The sequence below is a fragment of the Crocodylus siamensis genome, chromosome 1, assembly GCF_052110815.1.
Source record: "Crocodylus siamensis isolate JL-2025a chromosome 1, ASM5211081v1, whole genome shotgun sequence".
NCBI lineage: Eukaryota > Metazoa > Chordata > Crocodylia > Crocodylidae > Crocodylus > Crocodylus siamensis.
Genome location: NC_143395.1, coordinates 309166702 through 309190273, shown reverse-complemented (window position 1 = coordinate 309190273; position 23572 = coordinate 309166702). Strand labels below are relative to the sequence as shown.

General features: G+C 43.2%; 1 protein-coding gene across 1 annotated transcript in view; it reads left to right on the top strand.

Annotated features, from left to right (window-relative positions):
• Nucleotides 1-23572, top strand: part of MYO16 (myosin XVI) — a 545578-nt gene that overhangs the window by 496088 nt on the left and 25918 nt on the right. Inside the window, exons 33-34 of the mRNA XM_090022346.1 lie at nucleotides 8889-9047; nucleotides 19338-19429. Of these exons, the coding sequence (XP_089878472.1) occupies nucleotides 8889-9047; nucleotides 19338-19429 (251 nt within the window). The remainder of the gene's footprint in view (nucleotides 1-8888; nucleotides 9048-19337; nucleotides 19430-23572) is intronic.

Genomic DNA, 23572 nt, shown 5'->3' with positions numbered 1-23572 from the left:
TGAGCTGTGTGGGGGCCTGGTGCTTCCCTCCATGGCTGCGGTGCCCCCCCTGGACCACCCAAGCCAGGTGCCTGCAGGGGCCACCACTGCTGCAGAGGGAAACACCAGCTCCTCCCCAGCAACCACCTTGGCAGCTCTCCCTCCCCTCCATGCTGGAGAGGCAGGTAAGTCAGCGGGGTGTGTGCATGACACAGGGGTTTAATCAGCCCTAAATTGAAAGTCTTTTTTTAAAACCCGCCACTTCAATTTAGGGCCTCTGTTTCGTCTACATGCACCCAATAGGAGAATAATTAAGTGATTATATTTCTGATTTCTGTGATTATATGTTTTATATTCTCCGTGAGTTTTCTGTAGCTCAACATTAGCCATGCTTATCCTTCAGCTTTTCTTCCAGATTACTTTGTTAATATATTGATATTCTGATAAAAATAACAAGATCATTCATTCCTTTACAACTGAGTCAGTAAACTGTGATGACCTTGAAACAAAATGCAATAATGTTCCCCAAGCATCAGGTTACTATATATACCAGAACATACACACACTTGTGGACTGAGTTGCAAGGTTTCACTTGACAGATTGCTAAAGAAGAATAACTTTGGGCTATAGTAACAAAGACCACAGACTGAAAGTATTGTTAGCCTTGGATGTAATTGATTCCATGTAAAGAGAAACTGTTTTCAACATAATTCCAGTTTATGAAGACTGTTAAAAATAGAGGAAAGAGAAACTCTTTGTTACTGATTTCAGTTTCATTTTTCTCTTTTTTCTTAAACAAGTTTGACATTGACTTTTGCCACTTAGAGGCAGATTTTTTTTTCCTTTCTGAGTTTTGGCAGTAGGTGCTGATAAGAGTTAAATGGTCTCCATGGCCCATATTATAGTTCCCACTGTGCTTTGGCAGTACATCTAGGGAAAGTATAAACCTGGCTCAAAAACCATTGAAGCAAGTGGGAGCCTTCTGTTGTTTTCAGCAGGCTTTAGATCAGGTTGTAAATGGGCTCCAACCAAAAGCGCCACCACCATGGAAAGAAAAAACATGAAAGAGTATTATTCACTTACGAGAAAAAGGGCTGGTATGATTTTAAACCATGAGAAGTAGAGAGAATAGACAGACATTTAGGGAGGAGGATTTTACAAAAGAAAAACAGTCTGGTTGGCTGAAAGAGTTAAGTGAATCTTGTTATATTGCTTCATGTTCATTCTGTGAAGATCCCTTTAAGTACAGACATCAACCATGAATCTATAGTCTTTGATTTTACATAGGAAAGTAGCTATACGCTTCTTTTTTTCCACTATTTGCCCAATATGTGTCAATCTTGAACTGGTATTTGTAAATAGAATTGGGCCCTTAGGTCTATGGATCCATTTATTCCTTTTTTTTTTTTTTTCTAATTTGCTAGTAGTCATATTAACTTAGCTGCATTCCTATTCATATAGTGTTTGAAAATTCATATCAATATGCAGACAAAGATTCTGCATTTATAATAAAATATTTGAAATTCACAGTTTGACTAAAATAGGAAAAATTCTTCTTTGACTCTTGTGGAGTATTGACAGTTACATAAAAAAAAGCAACAGGACATAATCATGTCTATGATTGGCATATTCTAACTTTTCTTTCCAGTATAAGAGATTTTCTTTATTATACACACTGCCTTGAGATTTTGCCATAAGTGATAACATCCATCTCTTCTGTGAACTTTGAAAATAACAAGGAAGTCAGAACTCCATTATATACCATATCATTGCATTTTTTAGAGTATTTTTGATGTAGTCAAGGGTTTATCCATGTAGAAAGTCTAACCAAGTTCTGTGAAGGGAAAAAACAATTCAGTTTTGAGGAACTGTGAAAACTGCCACACACTGGATAGAGTATTAAATTGGTCCATAATATTGCTTCTGGCTTTCAGCTATACTGTAGTAAAGGGGAAAAGTGTGCCCTAAGTTACAGCTCATTCAATCTCATTGACGTCATTGAAAATTTACAAAGTTTAAGGTTTAACAACATATGTTTGATACAATGTACTCTAGAGTTATTAACAATTAGCTAATGTTTGTTCTGGAGTTTCCTGTTAGATTACTAGACTCTAGTTCTACTGGGAAATGGAAATGCCCTAAATACATAAAATTAGCACAAAAATGTTAGTTATAACCAGGGGTCCTGGTTTTCTTTGATAAAATATTATCCCCAATTTCTGGATTAAAAAAAGTAACCCAAAATCCACATTTTTCCATAATTAAAATGAAATTCCACTCTCTCTCTCTATATATATATCCACATTCATTTTAATCATGAAAAAATGTGGATTTTGGGTTACTTTTTTTAAATCCAAAAATTTAGGATTTTTTTTTTTAATCAGAGAAAACCATATCCCTACCTATAACAATAGTAACTCAACTCTGTCTGAGCTATAGCCTATTTCTCTGCATATAGTAGGGAAGAAAGAATTATTTCAAATAGCAATTTGACTTACACTACGAATTGTAGGTCAGATCCCAATTGTTCTTATAGGCACTTAAATGGGACTTAAGGTGTCCCATTTAATAACAAAAATAAATTCAGATCAACTCCATGGCAGCAATCACAAAATCCCTTATATGCCTAAATTTACTCATCTATATGTTGCTGGGACAATAGTGCTCAACTCCCAGCATGTAGGCCAGATTGGGCTACCAGTGTCATGCTGTCTAGACCATGGAGCTCCCCTGGGGTCCAAAAATTTGACAATGGCCAAATCCGCTGCTCCCCTGTTGCCAAGTTTCTGGACCCCTAAAATGTATTAGCCAGATGATGTGGCCCTGAATCCTAGGTTAGGCAGTCAGGATGGCATGGGGCCTGTTTCCAATGCAAGGGTCTGGGCAGGAGTGGGACAAGGCCCCCAAACTAGATGTAAGCATATGAGAGTGAGGGAGGGAGGCAGCGAGACAGCGTGTGGCGCCGGGCAGGAGTGGTGTGTAGGCCCAGAGCCTGATCCTGGCATGTAGAACCTGATGGCGACACATGGGGTCTGTTAGGGGGAGGGCCCAATTCTGGCATGTGAGGCTGGGCAGGGTTGCTTTTGGATGGAGCTGCAGTGCCTGATCTTGACATACAGAGTTGGGCCCCAGGGCGCCATCCCAGGGTGCAGGGCTCCATTTCTGCATGTGGGGCTGAGTGGAGATAGCATGGAGCCCTAGGGCCTGATCCCAGCACATAAGACCCAATCCTGGCACGCATTACCACTGGAGACATTGAGGGACCCAGTCCTTGTGTGTGGGGCTGGACAGGGACAGTGTGGACGCCAGGCCTCAATTCCAGCATATGGGGACCAACTGAGGCCTCATGGAGCCCTATCCTGATATGTAGGACCTCATACCACTCATCTGGCCTATGTGGCCAAAAAGTTGAGTACTGCTACCCTGAAGAGATAGCTAAATGCCTAGACATAGATCTCTGAGCATGCCCAGAATGGATCCAGATCCAGCACATAAGGCCTTCCTGAGTTCTTCTGCAAGCTGAATTGGCACTCAAGATCTTCATCCATAAAGCCTCAAAAGAGCATGTAAAATGCCTAACTGACACTTGTAGTGCTGAATTCAGTACCAAACATAGCAGGTCAGTGGCAAGGGTGCTCACTCACCCAATAGCTATCTAATGTTAAATACAGAAACAGAGCTGGGGTCAGTGACCAAAAACCAAGACTCCACCGTCCCATACAAGTGTCCTTCTCCCTGGGCTACAGAATCCTTGTCCTCCTTGTTGTGCCTCCTTGTGCCTTGAAACTTGCATTCCTGAAGTCTCCATGGCCCCAGTTCAACAACACCTTACCCAACCCATTTTATAAGCTTGGTGATTAGAGCACTCTCCTAATAGCAGAGAGATAGGGAGTTGAAGAGTTCTAGACTTACAGCCTCCTACTTCATGGGCAAGTTCTCTAGCCAGTTAAGCAAACATAGATCCTGCTTCTGGCTGTGTTACTGAATGAGATGCCCCTGAACTCATTGAAGCTGTCAGTATGCAGCTGCCAGGTGTCTCCCTTTTGGAGAGCTAGATTTTGAAGAAACAGTGCCTCATATGCAGTCCTAAATTAAGTGTCTGAGCTCCAAAGGAGTGAGGAGTTCAAACATACTATTGGTGACCTCTAGGTATTTCCCTGTTATCATAGAATCATAGAAGTAGGGTCGGAAGGGACCTTGTAGATCTTCAAGTGCTTAGGAGCTCTGAATTGCCCTTGAGAGACCCTTAACTTTCTCCACAAATTGTTTGTGAATTGTAGAGGGCTAACCTTGTTGTACTGAATTGCTCCTTCGGGGCAAACCCCTCATTTTTAGGGTATGTAACAAATGTATAGGGACACCTATGGGGTTGTGGTTTGTAACCCTACTTTTCCCTTTATTAGTACAGCAGTTAGCATCTAAGATATTTATTGCCACAGTAATAGAATGGAGAAAAATGAGACAGTTAATAATCTGCATAAGGGTGCTTGTCCCAAACGACAAACTACATATCTATCCATTGCTTATTTTTCTTAGTTACTAATGATATCTTAGCTGGAGAGTAACTATACATAATATTTTGTGGCATTTCAAATAGACAACAAAAAAATTTCCCTTTTCCAGGTGCACTCCATTATTGCTAAGGAGGGTTTCTGTAACTGAAAAAAAAAAAGTTCAAAATGGGTACACAAAAAATATTTTTCCATTTGCTTGTGATGTTGGGGTGTAACAGAAACAGGCCACAGGGGCAACTGTGATGCCGCCTGGTGGCCACACAGCTCCTGCCCTCCTCTGGCTCCCTGGTGTGCCCTCCCTTTTTCTCTCACCTGCCACACCTTGATGGAATTATTTTACTTTGAGAGGCTGCCCCATGGTCCCTGAGTGAGCCCTAGCCTGCTTTAAGTCAGTGGGTCTCTCCTGCACCTGGCTGACCCCCCAGTCCTGTTTTTCAAGCCTTCAGTCACTCTTGGACCCATGAGCACTTCAGGGCACCAGTCTTCTTAAAGTGTCTTCATGGCCATGATTTACAGATGTTGCTGTGTCCACGGTTTAGTTCTGTTGTACAGGCCTCAGCCCTCTTGGCTTTAGCCCCCTTTGACTCTGGCTGCAGGCTTCCATTCCTGGCCCACTGATTCAAGCCCAGCTCTCTTGGCCTCAGCCCTCATTGTGTCTCTGATCTCTGTGCCCCTTGGCCCAGTCTTCTGCCTTGTCTCAGCTTCCCTGGTGTCCCTGACCTAGGGTGAGGCTGCTCTCCCTTTCAGCTCAACCCCTCTAGCATCCCTGATCCAGGGCTAGGCTGTTTTCAGTTTGGCTCAGTCCTCTGGGGTATGTGACTAAGGGAAAGACTACTCTCAGTTCAGCTTAGCCCTCTGGCCTCCCCAACACAGAGCAAGGCTGCTCTTGGTTTGGCTCAGCTCCCCTGGCAACCCTGAGCATGGAAGGGCTGTATTCCGGTTGCCCCTGCAGCACCCCTGTGGCCTCCAATCTACTCCTATCAGCCAATTTTCATACTCTGGTATAAACTAGGAAAAAAAACCCAAAAACATCCAAGCAACCAGTTCAAACTCAAACACTCCCTTTCTCGGTCATCATACTACTGTCAAGCCCTTTGCCTATTCTCAGCCTGATGAGTATCTGACATAGCTTATAGCTCTCATTTCCCACCTGCCTGAGGTGGCAGGATATCCTGTCCCAGCTGAGTTCAGGGCTGCACTGGCCTGCTGCCTCAGGAGCCCATGCTTATATCTCCTGGCTCCTCCCCTTCTGGTCATGTTCTCCCCTAACTAGCCATAGGTATGCCCCTGAGCCTCCAGGGCAGCTTAACTGCTAACACTCTTGCTGCCTAACCAGGGACCTGCCCTACTCTTCTACTGCTAGCTAGGTAGCTGCCAGTGGGCACTTCGGTCTCTGCCTACTCCCTTGTAGCTAGCCCATAGTCTTCCCCAACCTGTGGAGATCCCTGCTGCTGCTTCTCCTTTAAAGTAAACAGGAGCCTCTGGGGCAATCTAAATTTTCAGGATATCAAAAAAAGGGATCCACAGACTTTTTCTCCAAGATTATTTTTATATAAAAGATGGCACAGCAATTATGTAGGTGAATCATAATATTTGGGCAAGAACATTGAATGTTAACATCTAAATATCTGTGACAATTCTATTTAAGGCAAATTAATATCACGTATCATATGTTTCATACTTTGCAGTCAACCTGATATTATAAAGACTAAGTTAAACATTTGCTCCACACTCTCAGTGTTGTATTTTATGTATTTTTCAAGCCAGACTCTTTTAAGCCATGACTACTCAGCCAAATCAGCGATAGCAAGTGGTGGGCTAAGAGCAAAGTCTGGTGAATAGTAACATTTGTCAAAAATCTGTAGGAGAGTGAAGCAGGGGACTGTTTGAACCTCTTCCTAATATGATGAGGTAGATTGTAAAGCAGGAACTCTACTTCTTGCTGGATCTTGGTGTTATTAAAGGATTGCATTGTAACCTGAGAAGCCCTATCATATTAGTAACCGAGTAGGATGGTTTCTCCCCCTCCCTATTCTGTAATGACTTCACAAAGATCAGTGGCATCACAAAATTTAAATCATTTCCCATGCCTTTAGTGGATGAATTACTGGTTCTGTTGGGCCATCTCTACCATGTTGTGTCGTTACATCTAAAAAACAGGTCCTGACACATCCCTCTCACTTAGGAGTCCCAGAAAGAAATAGTTTTTGTTGCACTATATGACAATTCAGTTTCAAACCACCATTTGACCTCCCTGGGGACCCTGCAGATTTTCATGGCTAATGGTGTTCTACTCTTACGGCCAATATGCTCTGATTTACATGAATGATGCAGCTATTCATAACCAGAAATGAACACTTCATCAGTTGGCTGCTGACCCTGAGTCCCTTGAAGAAGCCAAATTTACAGCATGCCTTGCAAAATGCAACAGATGAAAAAAGTAATGTACCTATGGTATACATTAGTGAATAACCAGTTTGAATCTTGTCTTGAATCAGGACTACAATAAATAAGAACACACCACCCTCTACCACACCTGGAAATTATTTCTCCGTGACAGAGTTATGGAAAAAGAAGGCTTGATATTGAAATGGTCAATGAAAGGGCTTTGAATTTACCTTCTCAGGAATATCCTGTACCCAGAGATCAGAGCCTTCACTAGTGGCTGAGTACAATAAGTAACACCAGCCCCCAGTTCAGTCTGTGGTTCCTGTCCCCATGAGTGCTTTTACTCTAATCCCATTTTTTCTGTCATGATGGGAGACAGGGAATGCTAAAATCCTCAACACAATCCTGCCCAGGAAAGCGTGTGTTGGGATGTGCAAACCTGGCATATTTGCTAGGATGGAGTTAATGAGGGCCACTGAGCCAAATCAACCCTGACTCACTCACTTAGTGTAAGTGTCAGGCATGAACATCCAAGAGGCATAGATATGGAAGGTAAAAAGAGAGTGCTTAGTGTGGTCAAGTCTGAGCAAGAAAGAGGAGCTTTGCTTCTTTCTTTGAACAGAAAGGACTATGAAACAGCCTACTGACTAACTGAGCTTCCTTCCAGGGACATAGAAGTAAGAGATCCTTGTTTGGGGATATCAATGTCCTGGAAGGAATAGAACTAGAATGCTAAGGCACCAAACCCTGGACCACATAAGAAATGGCAAGTAACCCATAAAAGACTATGGAAAGGCAAGGAAAGCAGTGCCACATCATGGCCACCACGGGTCACTACAGACACACATCCTGGCAGATCTGGTTTTATAGGAAAGATGATTTAATTTCTCTGCCTTGGAGATGATGTTCATTGTTTTTTTCTATACTGCGGCCATCACTCATGTAACTTATGCCCTTAGCGTAGCCTACAGCGATGAGGTTACTATATGCACATAAGAATACAATCTAAAATCTACATAATATAGTCATGAGTGGATGCAGGATTTACTAAAGGTAGTGCAGCACACTGCCCCTCAGACTCTGGGGGATAGGCATGAGGTGTGGCTGGGGCTCCCAAGTTGACAGGGAGTTGGGCAGAAAGTGGGCGTACAAAGGGCAGGGAGCAGGCACATGAAGGGCAGGGAGCTTCTTGTCCCCCCCCAACCAACACCACTGCTACAGTCCCTGTATGACCTGGGTGCATAGGAGAAGCAGAGCTGCTCCTGCCTTGCTTCAGCAAGGGGCTGTGGGGAGCAGCTGTGTGAGGAGCTAGGCTTGGCCAGGGTCAGTTGCAGAGGCACAGAGTTTTCCCCTTCCAGCCCCTGTGCCCAGCTGGTGGGGAACAGCTGCAGGGGAGAGGTGGGCAGGGAGCAGGTAGTGGAAGGAGAAACCTGTGCACTGCCACCACCACTGTCTCCTGTTTAGCCGACCTCCCCACGTAGCCATAGCCTGCAGCTAGACTGAGGCAGAAGCTGCTCTGGTGTTCCTCCTGCATTTGGATAAGTCAGGGACAGTGGTGGAAGAGACTGTACCTGCACTGCCGTATCTCCCTGGATCTACTCCTGCATATAGTTATCACATCTGCATATGCAAGCGGTGCAATTTTTGAAGAGCATAGTTTCTTTTTCATTTTGTAAACTGATATTTTTATGAAAAGAAATAATGCAACCGAAAACCAGGTTATAGATCTCCATCACAGAGGAATGCAGAAGAATGCATCATAGAGTAATGCAGCCTCAGCATTAGCAAAGCATCATATTAAAAGAAATTAATTATTGGTCCTCCCTGGCTTATCAGTACATTGAATGCATCTCATTTATCAGTTGTCTATTGGACTAAGTATTTAATTAACACTTACATTCAAAGTAAGAGGATATTTTTCTACTAGGGACCAGTCTGGACTTAGAAGGACACATAAAATAGACCACTAACCAAAAATCTGACAATTTGTTTTCTCTCTTGTCTCAGGTGTTGAAACAAATCTGAACTTAGCAAGCAGGGAAGATCCCCTTGCATCAGAAACTGGGTTGGAAGCCCAAGATAAAAATGCAAACAACCATGGAACTCAACCATCTAATCCACTGTCCTGTTCTGTAACTGCTGAAAATGGAAATTCAGTCTCAAATGGTAAGCAGCTCTTAATCCCTAAGTGGTTCTAATGTAAAATGGCTAAAGTGGGTTTTTTTAATGAGATTTTTAAGACTTCGTCAAACTAGAATCTTTTAAGTTGTGAAATATTAATCTTACTCATAAACTGGCTTAACTTGGTATTTATGAGATGGCAAGTTTTTCTCCAATAACAGCTGAGTTTGAAGGCAATAGAATTGCCTTTTGTGAGGAATTTGTAATTAGCTCAGCATTAAATACACAAGTAGCCTGGGGTTCAGGTGACTGAGAGCTGAGATTTCTGATCCTAAAATCAATATAAGCTGGATAGAAAATAAAACAAATCCTGGTCTTGCTACAGGGTTGTTTTTCCTGGTGTCAAAAGCTGCATAATTTATTATTGCAAGTGGCACTGATGAAACAATCCAAATTCATAGGATCATGGGCCATGAAGACTAGGTTCTACAAGATACAGGAGCCATATCTACAGAGGCCACATCTATACAAGACACTGATTGCACAGTTGTTCCTGCACGGTCATTTAGTACTTGCATACACAAGTACTAAATGACTGTGCAGTAACCAGCATTTCTGTGCAGCAGTGTCCTGGAACATCTTTTTAGTGACACTGACTACACAGTAGGAATGAACTTCTGCACACAGTCAGTGTCTTGTATAGATGTGACCAGAGTGGCCAAACCCTGAACTTCTTATATGGTGCACAGAGAGAGTGAGGTGCCTGGAAATGGGAATAACAAAAGGCAGCAATGCTTTAAATTAGCTAGTAAGAAAGAGGAGATGAGTCACTTGCCTGCAACTTTGAGTTGCATACTTAACCAACCTGGAATTCCCAATCTGAAAGCAATTCCTAGACTTAGGTCCTACTTAGAGATTTGAAAATGGTCAGTCCTACAAAATGGTGATATCCCACAGCATCTATTAGTGCAGTAGGACAAATTATTAAAATCCTAGATAGATAAGAGTTTAAAGTTTGGTTTACTCACAGATTTTGGGCTAGTTTAACCATTTGGTTTTGAATTATATCTACTGAAACAGTTATACTGGTATAGCCCCTAGTGTGGATAACACTATGGCAACCCAGTTTACCCTTTTCTTTCAATACATAGCTGGTAGTGCTGATCCTGAGTCTTACCTTCTACATAATTGTCAAGAGGTTAGAGTACTAGCTTGAGAAGAGGTAGGTTTGGTCATTTGAGTCTCCTTAATTGACATCACAGAGTAGAACGATTACCAGATTATAAGCTAGGAAAGGGGCACTTTATACTACTTCTGCTGAAGCTGGGCCATTATATAGGAAAAAAGGAAAGATGGGAGGAGCAAGCAAGGCACAATACAGCTTGGTAGCCCGATGATTATGGCACAGCACTGGGATTAGGGAATCCTGGTTTCATGTTGAAATAAAAAGTTAAACTACTTCATTTTGAAAATGCTCAATTCTCTCTCCCATAACCCCATTTTTAAAACTGAAATTATTCTTCAACATCTGCTTATTACTTGCCAAAAAATAGAAATATTTACTCAGCTCTATCTAACAGTTAACTCCAGTGACTGTGGACACTGTTATACTAGCATGTAGCTGCTTATATTGAATACAGCTCATTCTCATACTGAAAATAGAGAATGCCCGCTACCAATAGCAGTCATAATGGTACCCATGCCAGTATCACTGTTTTAGTAGATAAAACATAATTCTAACCAAAATGGGTAAATTGGCCCCAAATCTGTGGGTAAACCATGTCTTAAGCTCCTATCTTATCTTAAGGGCCAGACAGGATGTATCCAAGGGTACTGAAGGAATTGGTTGCAGTAATTTTGGGGGCCATTGACTGTCATATTTGAGAACTTAGAGGTCCGGCAAAGTCCTAGGTGACTGGAAAAGGGAACATACACTGCCCTGCCCATCTTTAAGAAAGGAAAGAAGGAAAGTCTGAGGACCAGTGAACCTCACCTCTATACTCAGAAAGAACATGAAGCAAGTCCTCAAGGAATCAATTGTGAATCTCCTAGAGGAGAAGAAGGTTATTAGGAACAGTCAGCATGGATTCACTAAGAGCAAGTCATGCCTGGCCACATGGACGATTAGTGCCACCTGAGTCAGGGGGGCACATGACCCCACAGTGACCAGTCACCAACTGTGCTGTGGGGGGAGAGGGTTCCCCTGTGGCTGATTGTGCCGACTGAGAAGTGGCTGCAGCACTCTTGGAAGTGGCCACGACACTCCTGGAAATGCCAGTGGCACTTTACCTGGTGCCACCACTCCCTGGCTGGCGCTCCCAAGGGGGACACCAGTGCTCCTGCCTGCCCACCTCTGCCCCTTGCGTAAGCAGGGAGCGCAGCCTGTCAGGGAGTACACCAGCACTCTCAGCACCCTCTACTCATCGCCACTGCCTGGGCAATCTGGTTTCCTTCTATGATAAAGTGACAGGCTCTGTGGATAGGGGGAGAGCAGTGTATGTGATATATCCTTAATTTAGCAAAACTTTTTTGATGCTGTCCCCTATGACATCCTCATTAACAAGCTAAGGAAATACAGACTAGATCAAAGTACTATAAGGTGGATAGATAAGTAGTTGGATAATCATAGTAATCAACAGTTCAATGTCTAGTTGGGAGGAGCTATCAAGTGGGGTTCCCCAAGGGTCATCCTGGGCCCAATATTGTTCAATAACTTCATTAATGATTTGGAAGATGAGACTGAGTGCATGCTTAGCTAAATTGCAGATGACACCAGACTGGGCAGAGTTGCAGACTCTTCAGAACAGGGCTAGGATCCAGAATGATTTAGATAGACTAGAAAAAATGGTCCGCAATCAGTCAGATAAGATTCATCAAGGACAAGTGCAAAGTCCTATACTTGGGATGGAATACTTCATGCACAGATGCACACTGGGAATGACTGTCTTGGTTGCAGTACTACAGAGAAGGACTTGGGGATAAGCTGAATCGAATCATTTTCCTCCAAATCGGCCAAATCCTAATCTGAAGTGAATAACTAGCCACTTCGCACAGGCCTAATAAAAATAACCAGCTACACCTCTGCTTAATGTAGTCACTTAGAAATGAACATACACTTTGTATTAAGCTTCCATTTATACATTATCTCTACAGGGTTAATATATTATTATGTTTTTGTGGGGGGGGGTTTTTTTTTTTTACATGAGTTGTCAATCAGTGGGTAAATAGGCTGTTTATGATTATTTGCATAAAGTATTTTCTCCTGATATGCTTTAACCTTTGGTAACCCATCCTCTTCCTGTTTGTAACCTGCTTATATCATCTGTTACTCATTAACAAAATGTTTTTAAACTATCTGTAAACAGACCATTGTTGGAAAGTGTGATCAAAAGGGAGATATTCAGGAACTTCTGAACAAAGCATTTTTTCCCCCTCAAGGAAAATTTTGATTAAACTTTCATCACATAGGTATAGGAGAGAGTTTTGAGACTGAGCATTTTATATTTAGGGTAGACAGCTGCCCCAGGGTTAAGATGCTTAGTTGGGATGTGCCAGTCCCAGGTTGTTTAAATCCTTGTTCTTTTAGCTTTTACCCCTGCTTTGAGTCAGGAATATCCATTTTCCACTTGAGTGCTCTGATCACCATGCTGTTGGAAATGGGATTATGTTTTTGTTGTGATAAATAAGAAAACCCAAAATGCAAAAGTAGCAGCAATTTTTGCTAAATTGAATTATTTTTAACTTGGATAAATGCTCCCCCCCACCCAAAAAAAAGAACTCCAACCCCCCCCCCCCCGAGAATCTTTGGAGTGTTTTGATTAAAAGAATCCATGATTCCAAAGATGTTATAGGAAGGAAAAATCAGAAAGAAAACCTAATGATATGAAAACTTTTTTTTCTGGGATACAGCTCGACAATTATGACTCTTGAGAACATGGCTGTAAGATTTTTTTTCTATTTAAAATATAACCCTTTTACTGCTCCTCAAACTCTACTTTCTTGCTGGAATATGAAGCATGAAATACCATATTAAATATGAGCTATTTAGATTACAACACAAGAAAGTACTAAGATTGTCACACGATTTTTTACCATTAGAAGTAAATAGAAAATACAGAATAATTTCTTAAAGAAGAGTTGTTTTTTGCTGTCACAAAGAGAAGTACCACCCCTCCAAAATATATAATATACTTGAAAAAATTGTAAAGTTATTGTACTCACAATACTCACAACCATTTTTACCAAGATTTTAATCTTACTTATAAAGGAATCTGATGATTTTTTTAGAAAACCTTTACTAAGCAGCTAAAAAGCTGGTTGGCACAGCTTCCAGACAGTTTAATGCTAGGTTGCATTCAGAAGCTAAGTTTACTTTCTGGCACTGCTGTTTGTTTGGAATTAATATTTTCATATCATTCCAAAGTTTCATTTTGTTGGTCTCCATTGTTAGCAGAAACAGCTTTTCTACAGCACTGTACAATGTTTGTGATATTCCTTAAAACACCCCCTCCAGTGCTGAGTTCTTCAGAGACACTTCACCATTTCTTATCCAATACTCCCATAATGTGCAAAAATTCTTTCTATTGTTTTATGGCTTAAAGCAAAAGTTCCAGATTAGAAATTTAAGGGGGGGGGGGGGGCGGGGGGAGAACCAATGGAAAAAGAAGTGGGGAAAAACTGGTAAATTACTGATGTCTTCACTCTTCTCTCTTCCTATGGCACATTGTTGATATTTTGGGGCCCATGGTTATTTTGGTACTTAGGATCCTGATTTAGTAATAGAGTGTTAGGTGTTGTTTTGTGATTAGATGCTTTTCCACATTAATGACAATTTAGGATAAACCAGAAGCCCTTCAATAAAACCTAAGCCAAAGAATGATTTCTGTTCAAGCTAAAGCCTCTACTGAACTTTCACTCTGGTGGTTCTGCCACTGTCTCTGCTAAATTAATGTTTCTAACTTAGTGCTGGATTAATCAATGATCTTATTCAGTGCACAGCTGTGGTGCTCTAATATTTACTCAAGTGTATGCAAAGGAAACTTTTCAGAATATAATCAACATCTCCATTTGTCTTTCCAAACTCCATCAGCTCACTGACTGCTGTTGCTATGCTGACGCACTTTTTGAACTTAAGTGTACATGGAAACTTTACATATTTGATAAGGCATCTTATCTAAAGAAATAAACAAATGAAGCACTGATGCCCTGGGCTCAGATAAAGGCTATCCTTCAATGTGTGTCCTAAAGTGTATGGCTGTCTTGCAAAGGTGGTATCTTTTTTAAAAAAGAAAAACACCAAAACAAAACATTAGTGGCCTAAGAAAATACTTTTAGTTCATTTTGTGGTACTCTTGATTCACATTAATGTTCTGTTTTATCTGTATCAAACACATGAATAACATCCACTTAAAATATCATTATAAATTAAGAGAATGTGGATGACCCTTTTATCACTTGTATTCATTATTATGTTACATTAGTCAGGAATAGGGCCGTACAAATAATTGATTTTTCAGTTCAGTGGTTGAATCAACAAAATTAATAGAAAAAATGGTTTCATAGTGACAAAACTGATATTTTTGCATTATTCAAAAATATTCATTTCATATTGAAAAAGCAGCAACATCTCCTTTATGATTACATTCAACCTAGAATGAATGGTTTTATTTGGGGGCATTTTTAATCAAAGGTAAGAGATCGACTCAGGAAACAAACACAGATTATGAGGCACAGTGCTAGCCCTACCAAGCAAGCCTAGTGTTTATGCTACTTACAGTGCGCGTCTACACATCATGCTCCATCATCATAGCGATCAGCTACAGTGACATACAACTTGTCACTATGGGGACATAGCATCAGTAGGCACAAACTGTCACACCAATGCTGCTGTGCAGTAGCAATGAGCTACTGTGCAGTAGTTCTGCTGTACAGTAGAGCTGGAAACGACACATGCACTGCCAGGACTGTGCAGTAACGGCAGTTACTGTGCAGTCATATACTACATGCTATATTGTGCAGCAGCTGCGCAGTTAAGTACATGAGTCAGGTGCACGTGTAGATGCGCCCTCTAAGGAGAGCGTGTCTAAATCACCAGGGATTCTGATTTACTCTGATAAAAACAAAATCACAAATGCTCTGATAAATATTGTTAGTTCTCTGATAAAACCCGCAAAATCTGTGATTAAAATGAAAGACCAACCCCCTGGCCTTACTGGTGCTTCTCACTCCCCATCCACAGCCCCTCAGTCCTGCTGCATAGCAGAGCAGCATAGCAGAGCACAGAGCCTGGCTCCCCCTCCCCTATAGGCAGCATGGCCAGAGTAGCCCCTGTGTCAGGGTGGTACAGGTGGCCTACTCTGGGCTCAGGCAGGGTGGGGCAGGCTCCCTGCTGCTGTGCACACTCCCAGGAGGTCTGGGGGGACCCATGCCCTCCTGATCAGTGTGTAGGGTTGGGAGTGAGTGCTGATTGCCAACTATGGGCTTGGGCTCCCTGCCCTGCTGCCCTCCCCCAGGGTCTTCGCAGCACAGTGGGTGGGACCCAGTGCAGCAAGGCAGAGCAGGGCTGCCCTGCACTGCCCTGGTGACATGCCCCCGGCCCACCCCAGAGTACCAAAAGGCACAACCCCGTGCAGCTGACCCCACTACTGCTGCATGTACAGCTGATGCCTCACCAGGGTGGTGTAGGGCTTGCAAGGGCATGGAGTGCTTCACCTGGGGATAAACAATCCCCTACACAACTACAGGTTTGACAATGGCAACCTGACCAGCATTACTAATGAAAGAGACCTGGGGGTACTAATAGACCAGAACATGAATATGAGCTGGGAGCATGACTCTGTTGCCAGCAGGGCAAATAATACTCTGGCATGCATCAATCAACGCATGTTAAGCAAAATCAGGGAAGTAATTCTTCCACTCTACTCAGCATTGGTGAGACCAGTTGGAGTACTGCGTTCAGTACTGGGCGCCTCACTTCAACAAGTACGTGGTAAAGCTTAAGAGAGTCCAGAGACGGGCAACTTGCATGATCAAAGACTTGCACGGCAAGCCATATGAGGAAAGGCTGAGGGACTTGAGACTCTTCAGCCTGAAAAAGAGAAGGCTGAGAGGAGACTTGATAGTGGCTTACTGCTACATCAGGGGTGTACATCAAGGGCTTGGTGAACAACTGTTCACCAGGGTGCACTTGGGGAAAACCAGTAGTAATGGCCACAAACTCCAGGAAGACTGTTTTGGGCTCAACATTAGGAAAAACTTCTTCACAGTTCGGGTGTCCGGACTGTGGAATAACCTCCCTTCAGAGGTGATACAATCACCTACCCTGGAAATCTTCAAGAGGAGAATGGATAGTTGTCTTGCTGGGATCACCTGACCCCACCTATCATTTTTCCTGCCTGGTGTAGGGGTCTGGACACGATGATCTTCCAAGGTCCCTTCAAGTCTTACAGTCGATAAATCTATGAATAAGGAGCTTCCTTGGCCAGCCCAGTTCTGTCCTGCTGCACTGGGTCCCACCTCCTGGAATATAGACATCCCAGGGGAGGGAAGCAGGGTGGGGAGCCCAAGTCCACAGCAGGCAGCCTGCCTCTTCTTCATGCACAAATTAGGAGTGGGGGGCACAGGTCCTCCCTCCCCATGAGTGCATGCAGCTCTGGAAAGCTGACCCCCCCACCTCCGCACCCTGGATGCATCCCTATTTCACTCTCCGCCATGGCCTTGCAGCTAAAAGTTTCAGCCCCAAGCCTCATTCACTGCCCAGCTGAACAGTAGCCCAAGCACCAGCCCTGCTCAACTCCCTCCCTTCCTCTCTCCTGACGGGTGCCTCAACCCCCCCCCCCCCAACACACACACACACCAGAATTATCTGCAGGACCTGCTCTCCAGGTTGCCTGGCAGCCATGTGAATATACCTGCATATGGCAGCCCCTGCCTGACTGCCCTCCTCCCACTCCCCCTAGTCCCTTGCAGGCTGGAACTCTGCCAGCCTGCAAAGAGTTTTTTTGCAAAAGGGCAAAATCTGTATGTTTTTCTGTTAAAATGAGAAATCCACATTTTTCTAGGGTAAACAGGGAAATTTACATTTTTCTCCATTTTCCCTTGGAAAATGGAAAACCCAGATCCCTGTAAATCACTAAGCTATATGGAGAGTGTGACATCCCAAGACAAGTCTCACCTTCTGCCTGCCCACCTGTCTAGGGGTGGGCTACCCTATCTCCCCTACCACAACTTGGTGAATAAATAACTGGTGTAAAATGCAGGAAGCTACACATTACATGCCCTGATGCCAAGACCATTATGCACGGTTCTGACCTCCCCTATACCATGCCCCATGCCTTGCAGATGGCATCATAAACTGATAATAGCTCCAGCCCATGGCTGGGCCAAACTCTGCCCCTTGCTGGTCCTATAGCACTCTGCCCTTTACAGGGCCTCAAACACACTGCCCACTCTGGGTCTCATTCATACTGCCCCTCACTGAGCCACTCTCAACCCACCCTACTCCACACAGCCCTTTCAGGTCCCCCTTGGGCCCTACTCTACACAGCCCTTCAGGCTTTCCTACTCATACTTTGGCCAGTCCACACATAGCCCTTCAGACTGCCCTCACACAGATCCTGTTCTACATGGCCACTCCAGGACACTGTCTTATGTCAGCACTCTTGTGGCGGTTGGCCATGTGCTATCTTCAGGCTGTCCCAGCAACCCTACTCAGCACACCCCTGGTGCAGCCAGACCAACCCGAGTAGACCCTTCTCTACACCCCATCATGCACAGCCCTTCAGGCTGCCATCATGCACCCTACTCTGTTTAGGCCTTCCCACATACTTTTGCCCCCTTACTGGGATTGCTCTCTCTCTCTCTGCCCTCACTTTGAGGCCTCTGGAGTCTTACGCCCCATTGGGCTCAGGTCTGTAGACATGCCTGGCCCCTGTGCTTGTCCCTATTACTGTCCCTATCCCACCAGATAATGGAGGCTGGGGCTTTAAGACACCCCTTACCTTTCACTGGGAAGGCAACTGGGTTGGCATTTCCTGGGGACCAACCCACTACAGGTGGACCCACCAGACCATCCTACCCCAGCAGGGTGTAGTTTTTGGTCATTCCCCAGGACCAAGAGCCTCCTGCTATCCCCATAGCTCCTGCCCTTACCTTCAAGATGTTGTGAGCAGCGGCTCCAGCTGGGAGACATTCTTTCTACAGCTGTAGCCAGAAAACTCTTCCCTGAGGGCCTGAGTTAAAATGGAGGCTGCTCAGCCCCTTCCTCCTATCACAGTGCCCTTCTGCAGTCATGTGACCACATCATCAGGGCTGGTCCACACCTGCTGACTGTACTCCTGCCTGCTCTAAGCCCTTAAAGTAGCAGGCACTGAAGATGCTCTGCCACAGAGAGCCTCCTTCACTGATTCTGCTAGTGGTGTCTCAGTGCCAAATTTCCTGCCATCAGACAATACTGCCCCAAATCATTGAATTGTTTTGGATCAAGGACAAAAAAATTGAAAAAAAATGGCTCACTCCTAATTAGGAGTCATTTAAATCAGTGAAGACCTACCAGTATAAAATTACCTTGAGATCAAACCAGACAGACAATTAGTTCTATTTTTTTTATTATCCAGATATTTTATCACAAAAATGAATATTCAGATATAAAATAGCTGTTACTCTTTCACAAAATCACCCCTAGCAATCACTGCTAGTAAGGAGAAGTTTGTTAGTCTGCAGTATTTATTAGCGCCTGCTCCCATACCAGTTTCATAGACAAACCTCTCAATGCAATACAGGTTCCTTTTTTTCAGATTAAGCTTTGAACCTTTTATTATTTTTCTAAAGACTTTTTGAACAATATATACAATGCAAAAATAGTGTAAGTTGTACAAAGAAAACCAGACTCATGAGATCAATGTACATTTCCTCAATCAATAATGGACATCCTGTGTGATTTAGAAAGTTATTTATGTCAAAATCATGGCCCTTTTCTCTATACCTGTGGAAATACTTCCATGGCAAAAAAAGTATTGGGAGTCATTCTGAAAGAGGAAGTAGGGATACCTCTGCTAAAGGAGGAATCCCAGACTGGTGCAAAGTATATATATAGTATATGTCAAATTCTTCCTGTGTCTTTGTTCTTCCTGGTAAGCGGTTGATATGCCTATGCATCTATTTATAGTTGAAGAGTAATAGCAATAATATCCTTGAGAAAATTTCAATAAGTCTTGAGGATAGCAATATATAACCAAATTTATAATGTTTTCCTTATTTAGTAAAAGGTATCGGGCACTCTTTAATGTACTGTACCATATACATTTCAGATTATAAATTAATATTATTCTCTTTTAGGTTTACCAGAGGAAAATGAATATTCAAGACTGTCAGCCAGCAATACAGCAAGTTCATCAATTCAAAGGCATAGAGAGACCCACACTAGTCAGGTGAATATTTCACAGATGGTCTAATATAATCTGCTGAATAAGTAAGAATGCTTACAGCATGCTTATTGACATTATTCCCTATTCACATTTGTGCATTGATTTAAAAAATATGACTTGCCTTAAGTTTATTCTATTTGTATTAAGTCAAAGACATTTTTTTTCTTTTCAGTTTTGTCACTGGGAAACTTTCATTATGATGGTATTTAATGTTACAATTCAAAGTTTATAACATTTAAAATGGCAGGTTATGAGGACCTAATCTTCAGGCAGGAACTTTGACTCCTTAACCTCATGGAAATAAGACCCCAATATTCCTCAAGATGTTCTGTACTGTTAAGCCAAAAATAGTACCTTCATAAAAATTTCTGAATTCACTAAAAATAAGTACAGGTACATGAGAGTAAATTTTGCACCTTGATTACTTTGAAATTGTGGATAAATTTCACTACATGCAAAGTATTACCAGACCTGAGAGTAACTCTGAAATCCATTAAATAAAACAAAAGTGGTGAAATAGAACTGGAAAGAATTAATTTTCTTCATTTTTTTCTTTAATTTTTTTATGCAACCTGCAACATTTTGCATTTCAGATACTTAATTCAAATGGTAAGAATCCAAGGCCCTTGATACACAATACATTTAAAACATGATTAACCTGCTAATCATCCTTAAATGGTATCCTAGTCACATATTCAAGCAAAATTAAGGTAGGCTAATTAAGTAAATGGGCCACAAAGTTATTCCACATGCAATGTTTAACAACTCTGTGGCTTGAGTTTAACACACGTTAAAGTGAATGTGCGGTCAGTTGGGGATGCCCTATGACAGACCCTGACACTCCAGGGTTCAGGACACGTTGTGCCTTACCTAACTGGACTGGGGGCAGAACTAGAGCCTGAGCCTTTTGCCCTCACCTACCCCCAGAGGCAGATGGGGGGTGGGTAGTGAGCCCGTTCAGGGAGCATCTCCCCAATCTCAGGCTCACTGTTCCCCAGATATTTCAAAACCATCTGTAGCTGGGCTGTACAGATGGTTTTCTGACATCCCTGGTGCCCAGGGACCCCGGGATCAAAGAGTCTCTCTCTAGTCCCCAGCTGGGCTTGGACAATCAGCTGATTGTTAGCTGGGGATGGGGGATCACACTGGTGCCAGTTCCAGACCTTTGTTCAGTCCCCTGCCCTAGGTGACTATCAACTGATTGTGGACACCTACTTTCAACTTGCAGGTGCAGGGAGAGACGTCCTAGGCTTTCTCTGCACTGGCAAGTAAGGCATGATAGGGATCTAATCCCCAATCTCAAAATCAAATGTCTTGCCATACTCATGTGGCATGGCAGGAGGCATGATCATTGGAACTGCTGATCAGATCCCATCATACCCTTAAGTGAAGGTCTGACAGCAGTCCAAAAGTGTAGATGGAAGCAACAACTGAAATGTCTCAAAGGGCCAGCTGTACAAAGGTACATACATGCCCTTTGAAATGCACCAGAAGTCTTGAAGTGAGTGCTCCAAAAGAGTACATTTTGAAATTAAGTACTGTGTTTGAGTGCTTCGCTTTTTATTACTTATTCACAGGGGGATAGCCTGCCAGCTGTCCAACCACTAGGTCCCACTTAGGAGTCCCAGGGTGCTGCCACCTATCCAATGGGACCCCTGCATCTCGCCTACCCCACTGCAGGAGCCAAAACTAGCTTACTCCTTGCTGTTATCTCCTGGAGTTGCCACTGGAGCTAGGCCTTCCAGATTCAATCCCCTCTCTGCTTTGATGAGAAGGGAAAAGGAAAGGTGCAGGGAACTTGGGACTGGGGAAATAGGATCCCTGTATTGTGAAGCCCCCACTGGCTCCCATTCCTTCTGCTTACCTCTCCAGTCCAGTGCTCCCCACTGTCCTCTACCTTTCCCCTGTATGCACCCTTCCTGTCTGGAAGCGTGGAAGGCAGGAGTAGAGCCTCAGTTATCACCAGGGATCCTGGTTGTCTCTGATTTTAAAAAAATCCCTAGCTTTTGGTTTTAAAAAAGTAACCCCAAATCCACATTTTTTCAAGATTAACTGGAAACACTAAGTGGTGTTTCATTTTAATCACAGAAAAATGTGGATTTTGGGTTACTTTTTTAAAACCAAAAATTGGGTTGTATTTTTTTATCAGAGAAAACCAGTATTCCTGGTTATCACGGCTTTTTCTTGCTCTTTCTGGCAAGTGCTAGAGGAGGCTGCAATGTTTTGGGGAATGCCACAGGGGCTGTACGTATGTCCCCTGGCTGACACAGTTCCCTTTTTGAAAAATTTCCAAGTGCATTCCACTCCAAAAGTTACTTCTTTCCACACTCCAGGTAACTGTTTTTTTCCTTCACTTATTGGATAGAAATAGTATTTTCTTCTGTAGTCTTGATATCTTTCATCTTCTTTTTAAAGAAAATAGAGTCATGAGCCATGATTTTATTTGAGAATGTAAAAGTCTTACAGTAACTGCCAAGGGAAGTCCAATGGGAAAATATGTTAGAGCTGAAAGGAATTTACTTGACAGGAAAGTCTGATTAATCAATATTACAGTTTTCGAAATATTTTATCAGAAAGTAAGGAGTGTGCTTTATTAACATGTATAAGATAGCCAAAGGGATTTTGTCTATTTGTTTGTTGATTCATTTTGTTTTGTTTTGTTTTGTTTTTGACAATTCAAAACAATTAAGGTAAAATCCTGGCATCGGTAAGGTAAATAGGAATTCTGCCATTGACTTCAGTGGGACAGGAACTTAACCATCACGTTCAGCCTTAATCTAATCTTGCAAAGCAATCAGCTACACTTGGCCCCACACAAGCAGGAGAGGGACAAAGATCTTGCTCTTTTCTTTTCCATTCTCCTGTGAAAAGGCCTACACAATTACAAGGCCTTTTTTTAAAGTGTAAAGGTCAACACACAGCAACAGCAGTCTGTCCAAAAATATTGTTGCAATCATATCATCCTCAGCTCTTACCAGCCAAATAGCCTTGGTATGGGTGACTATAAACCTTGCACCTCTAATAGTCAGCATTCCCAGTCCACAGAATTACTCTCTGCTTTGTATCTGCTTGAGGGATGAAGATCTTTCAGAAAGCCTCCTGAATATGGTGATTTCTTCATGTGGCCCATGACCCAAAGCCATGCCATACAGGCATCAGCCAGCCCAAAGAGAGATAACAGTGGGGGTTTTTTCTTTAAAAAATAAGGAGTGATCTTTCTTGCTACAGGAGAGTAGATCATATGCACAGAGCTGGCACAGGAGGGAAATTCTTGATTGGCTACTCCAGATTGTATTAATCTCTCTCCCATTTGTAGCAAAGATTGATAGGGTATCATGAAGACTGGGAGAACTTAATGAAAACCCCAGTAAAACCATTGCTATATTAGTTCAAGTAGAAGTTCTGAAGTCGCTGTAAGCAGTAAATGAGAGTGAATGAGTAACCTTATGTAACAGAAAGCCTGGGGCTCCCTGTTACTTTAAGATAAAAGCAGCCTACCCAGGGGGCTCTGCAGGATAGGCAGAGCACAGTAGCTGCAGGGTGTTGGGACAACAGGATATTGGGCAACTAGCAGATACTTGCAGGCAGTCAGCTGACCAGAAGAGGGCCCTGGGTACATATACACCTGGGGTTTGGGCTGGCAAGCCAGTCTAGCCCTGCCAGCCACAGGGTTAGGACCTCCTGCCCAGGAGCCCCAGCAACCCATGGATGCTAGATAGATTGCTCTGCTGCCTGCATGAACACTGTGACTTTGGAAGCTCAAAAGGAGCCCATGCTGGGAGGTACACCAGCACAAGGGGTGAAGGAAGGTGTGCCCTCTTAAAGGGGCAAAGGCCTGCTTCCACTGTTATTATTTATGTTATAACCCGGGAGCTTGTATTTATGCTGTGTCTACATCGGTGGTTTGGGTTGAGACTGTAGGGGAGCAGTTACGTAGATCCCATTAGTGCCCAAGGGCACACAAGGCTCAAGGCTGTTATGAATATTGAGCCCCGAGTGGGTGTAGTGCAAGGCATAGAGACAGGGGCCAGGGTCCTGGTGCCAGAAAGGGGTTTAGCCACACAAGGCCCTAGGGCCTGGCAAACAGGGGCCTGGGGCCCGGTGAATGGCAGGGACAAATGAGAGCTAGGGTCTCAAAGCCAGGTC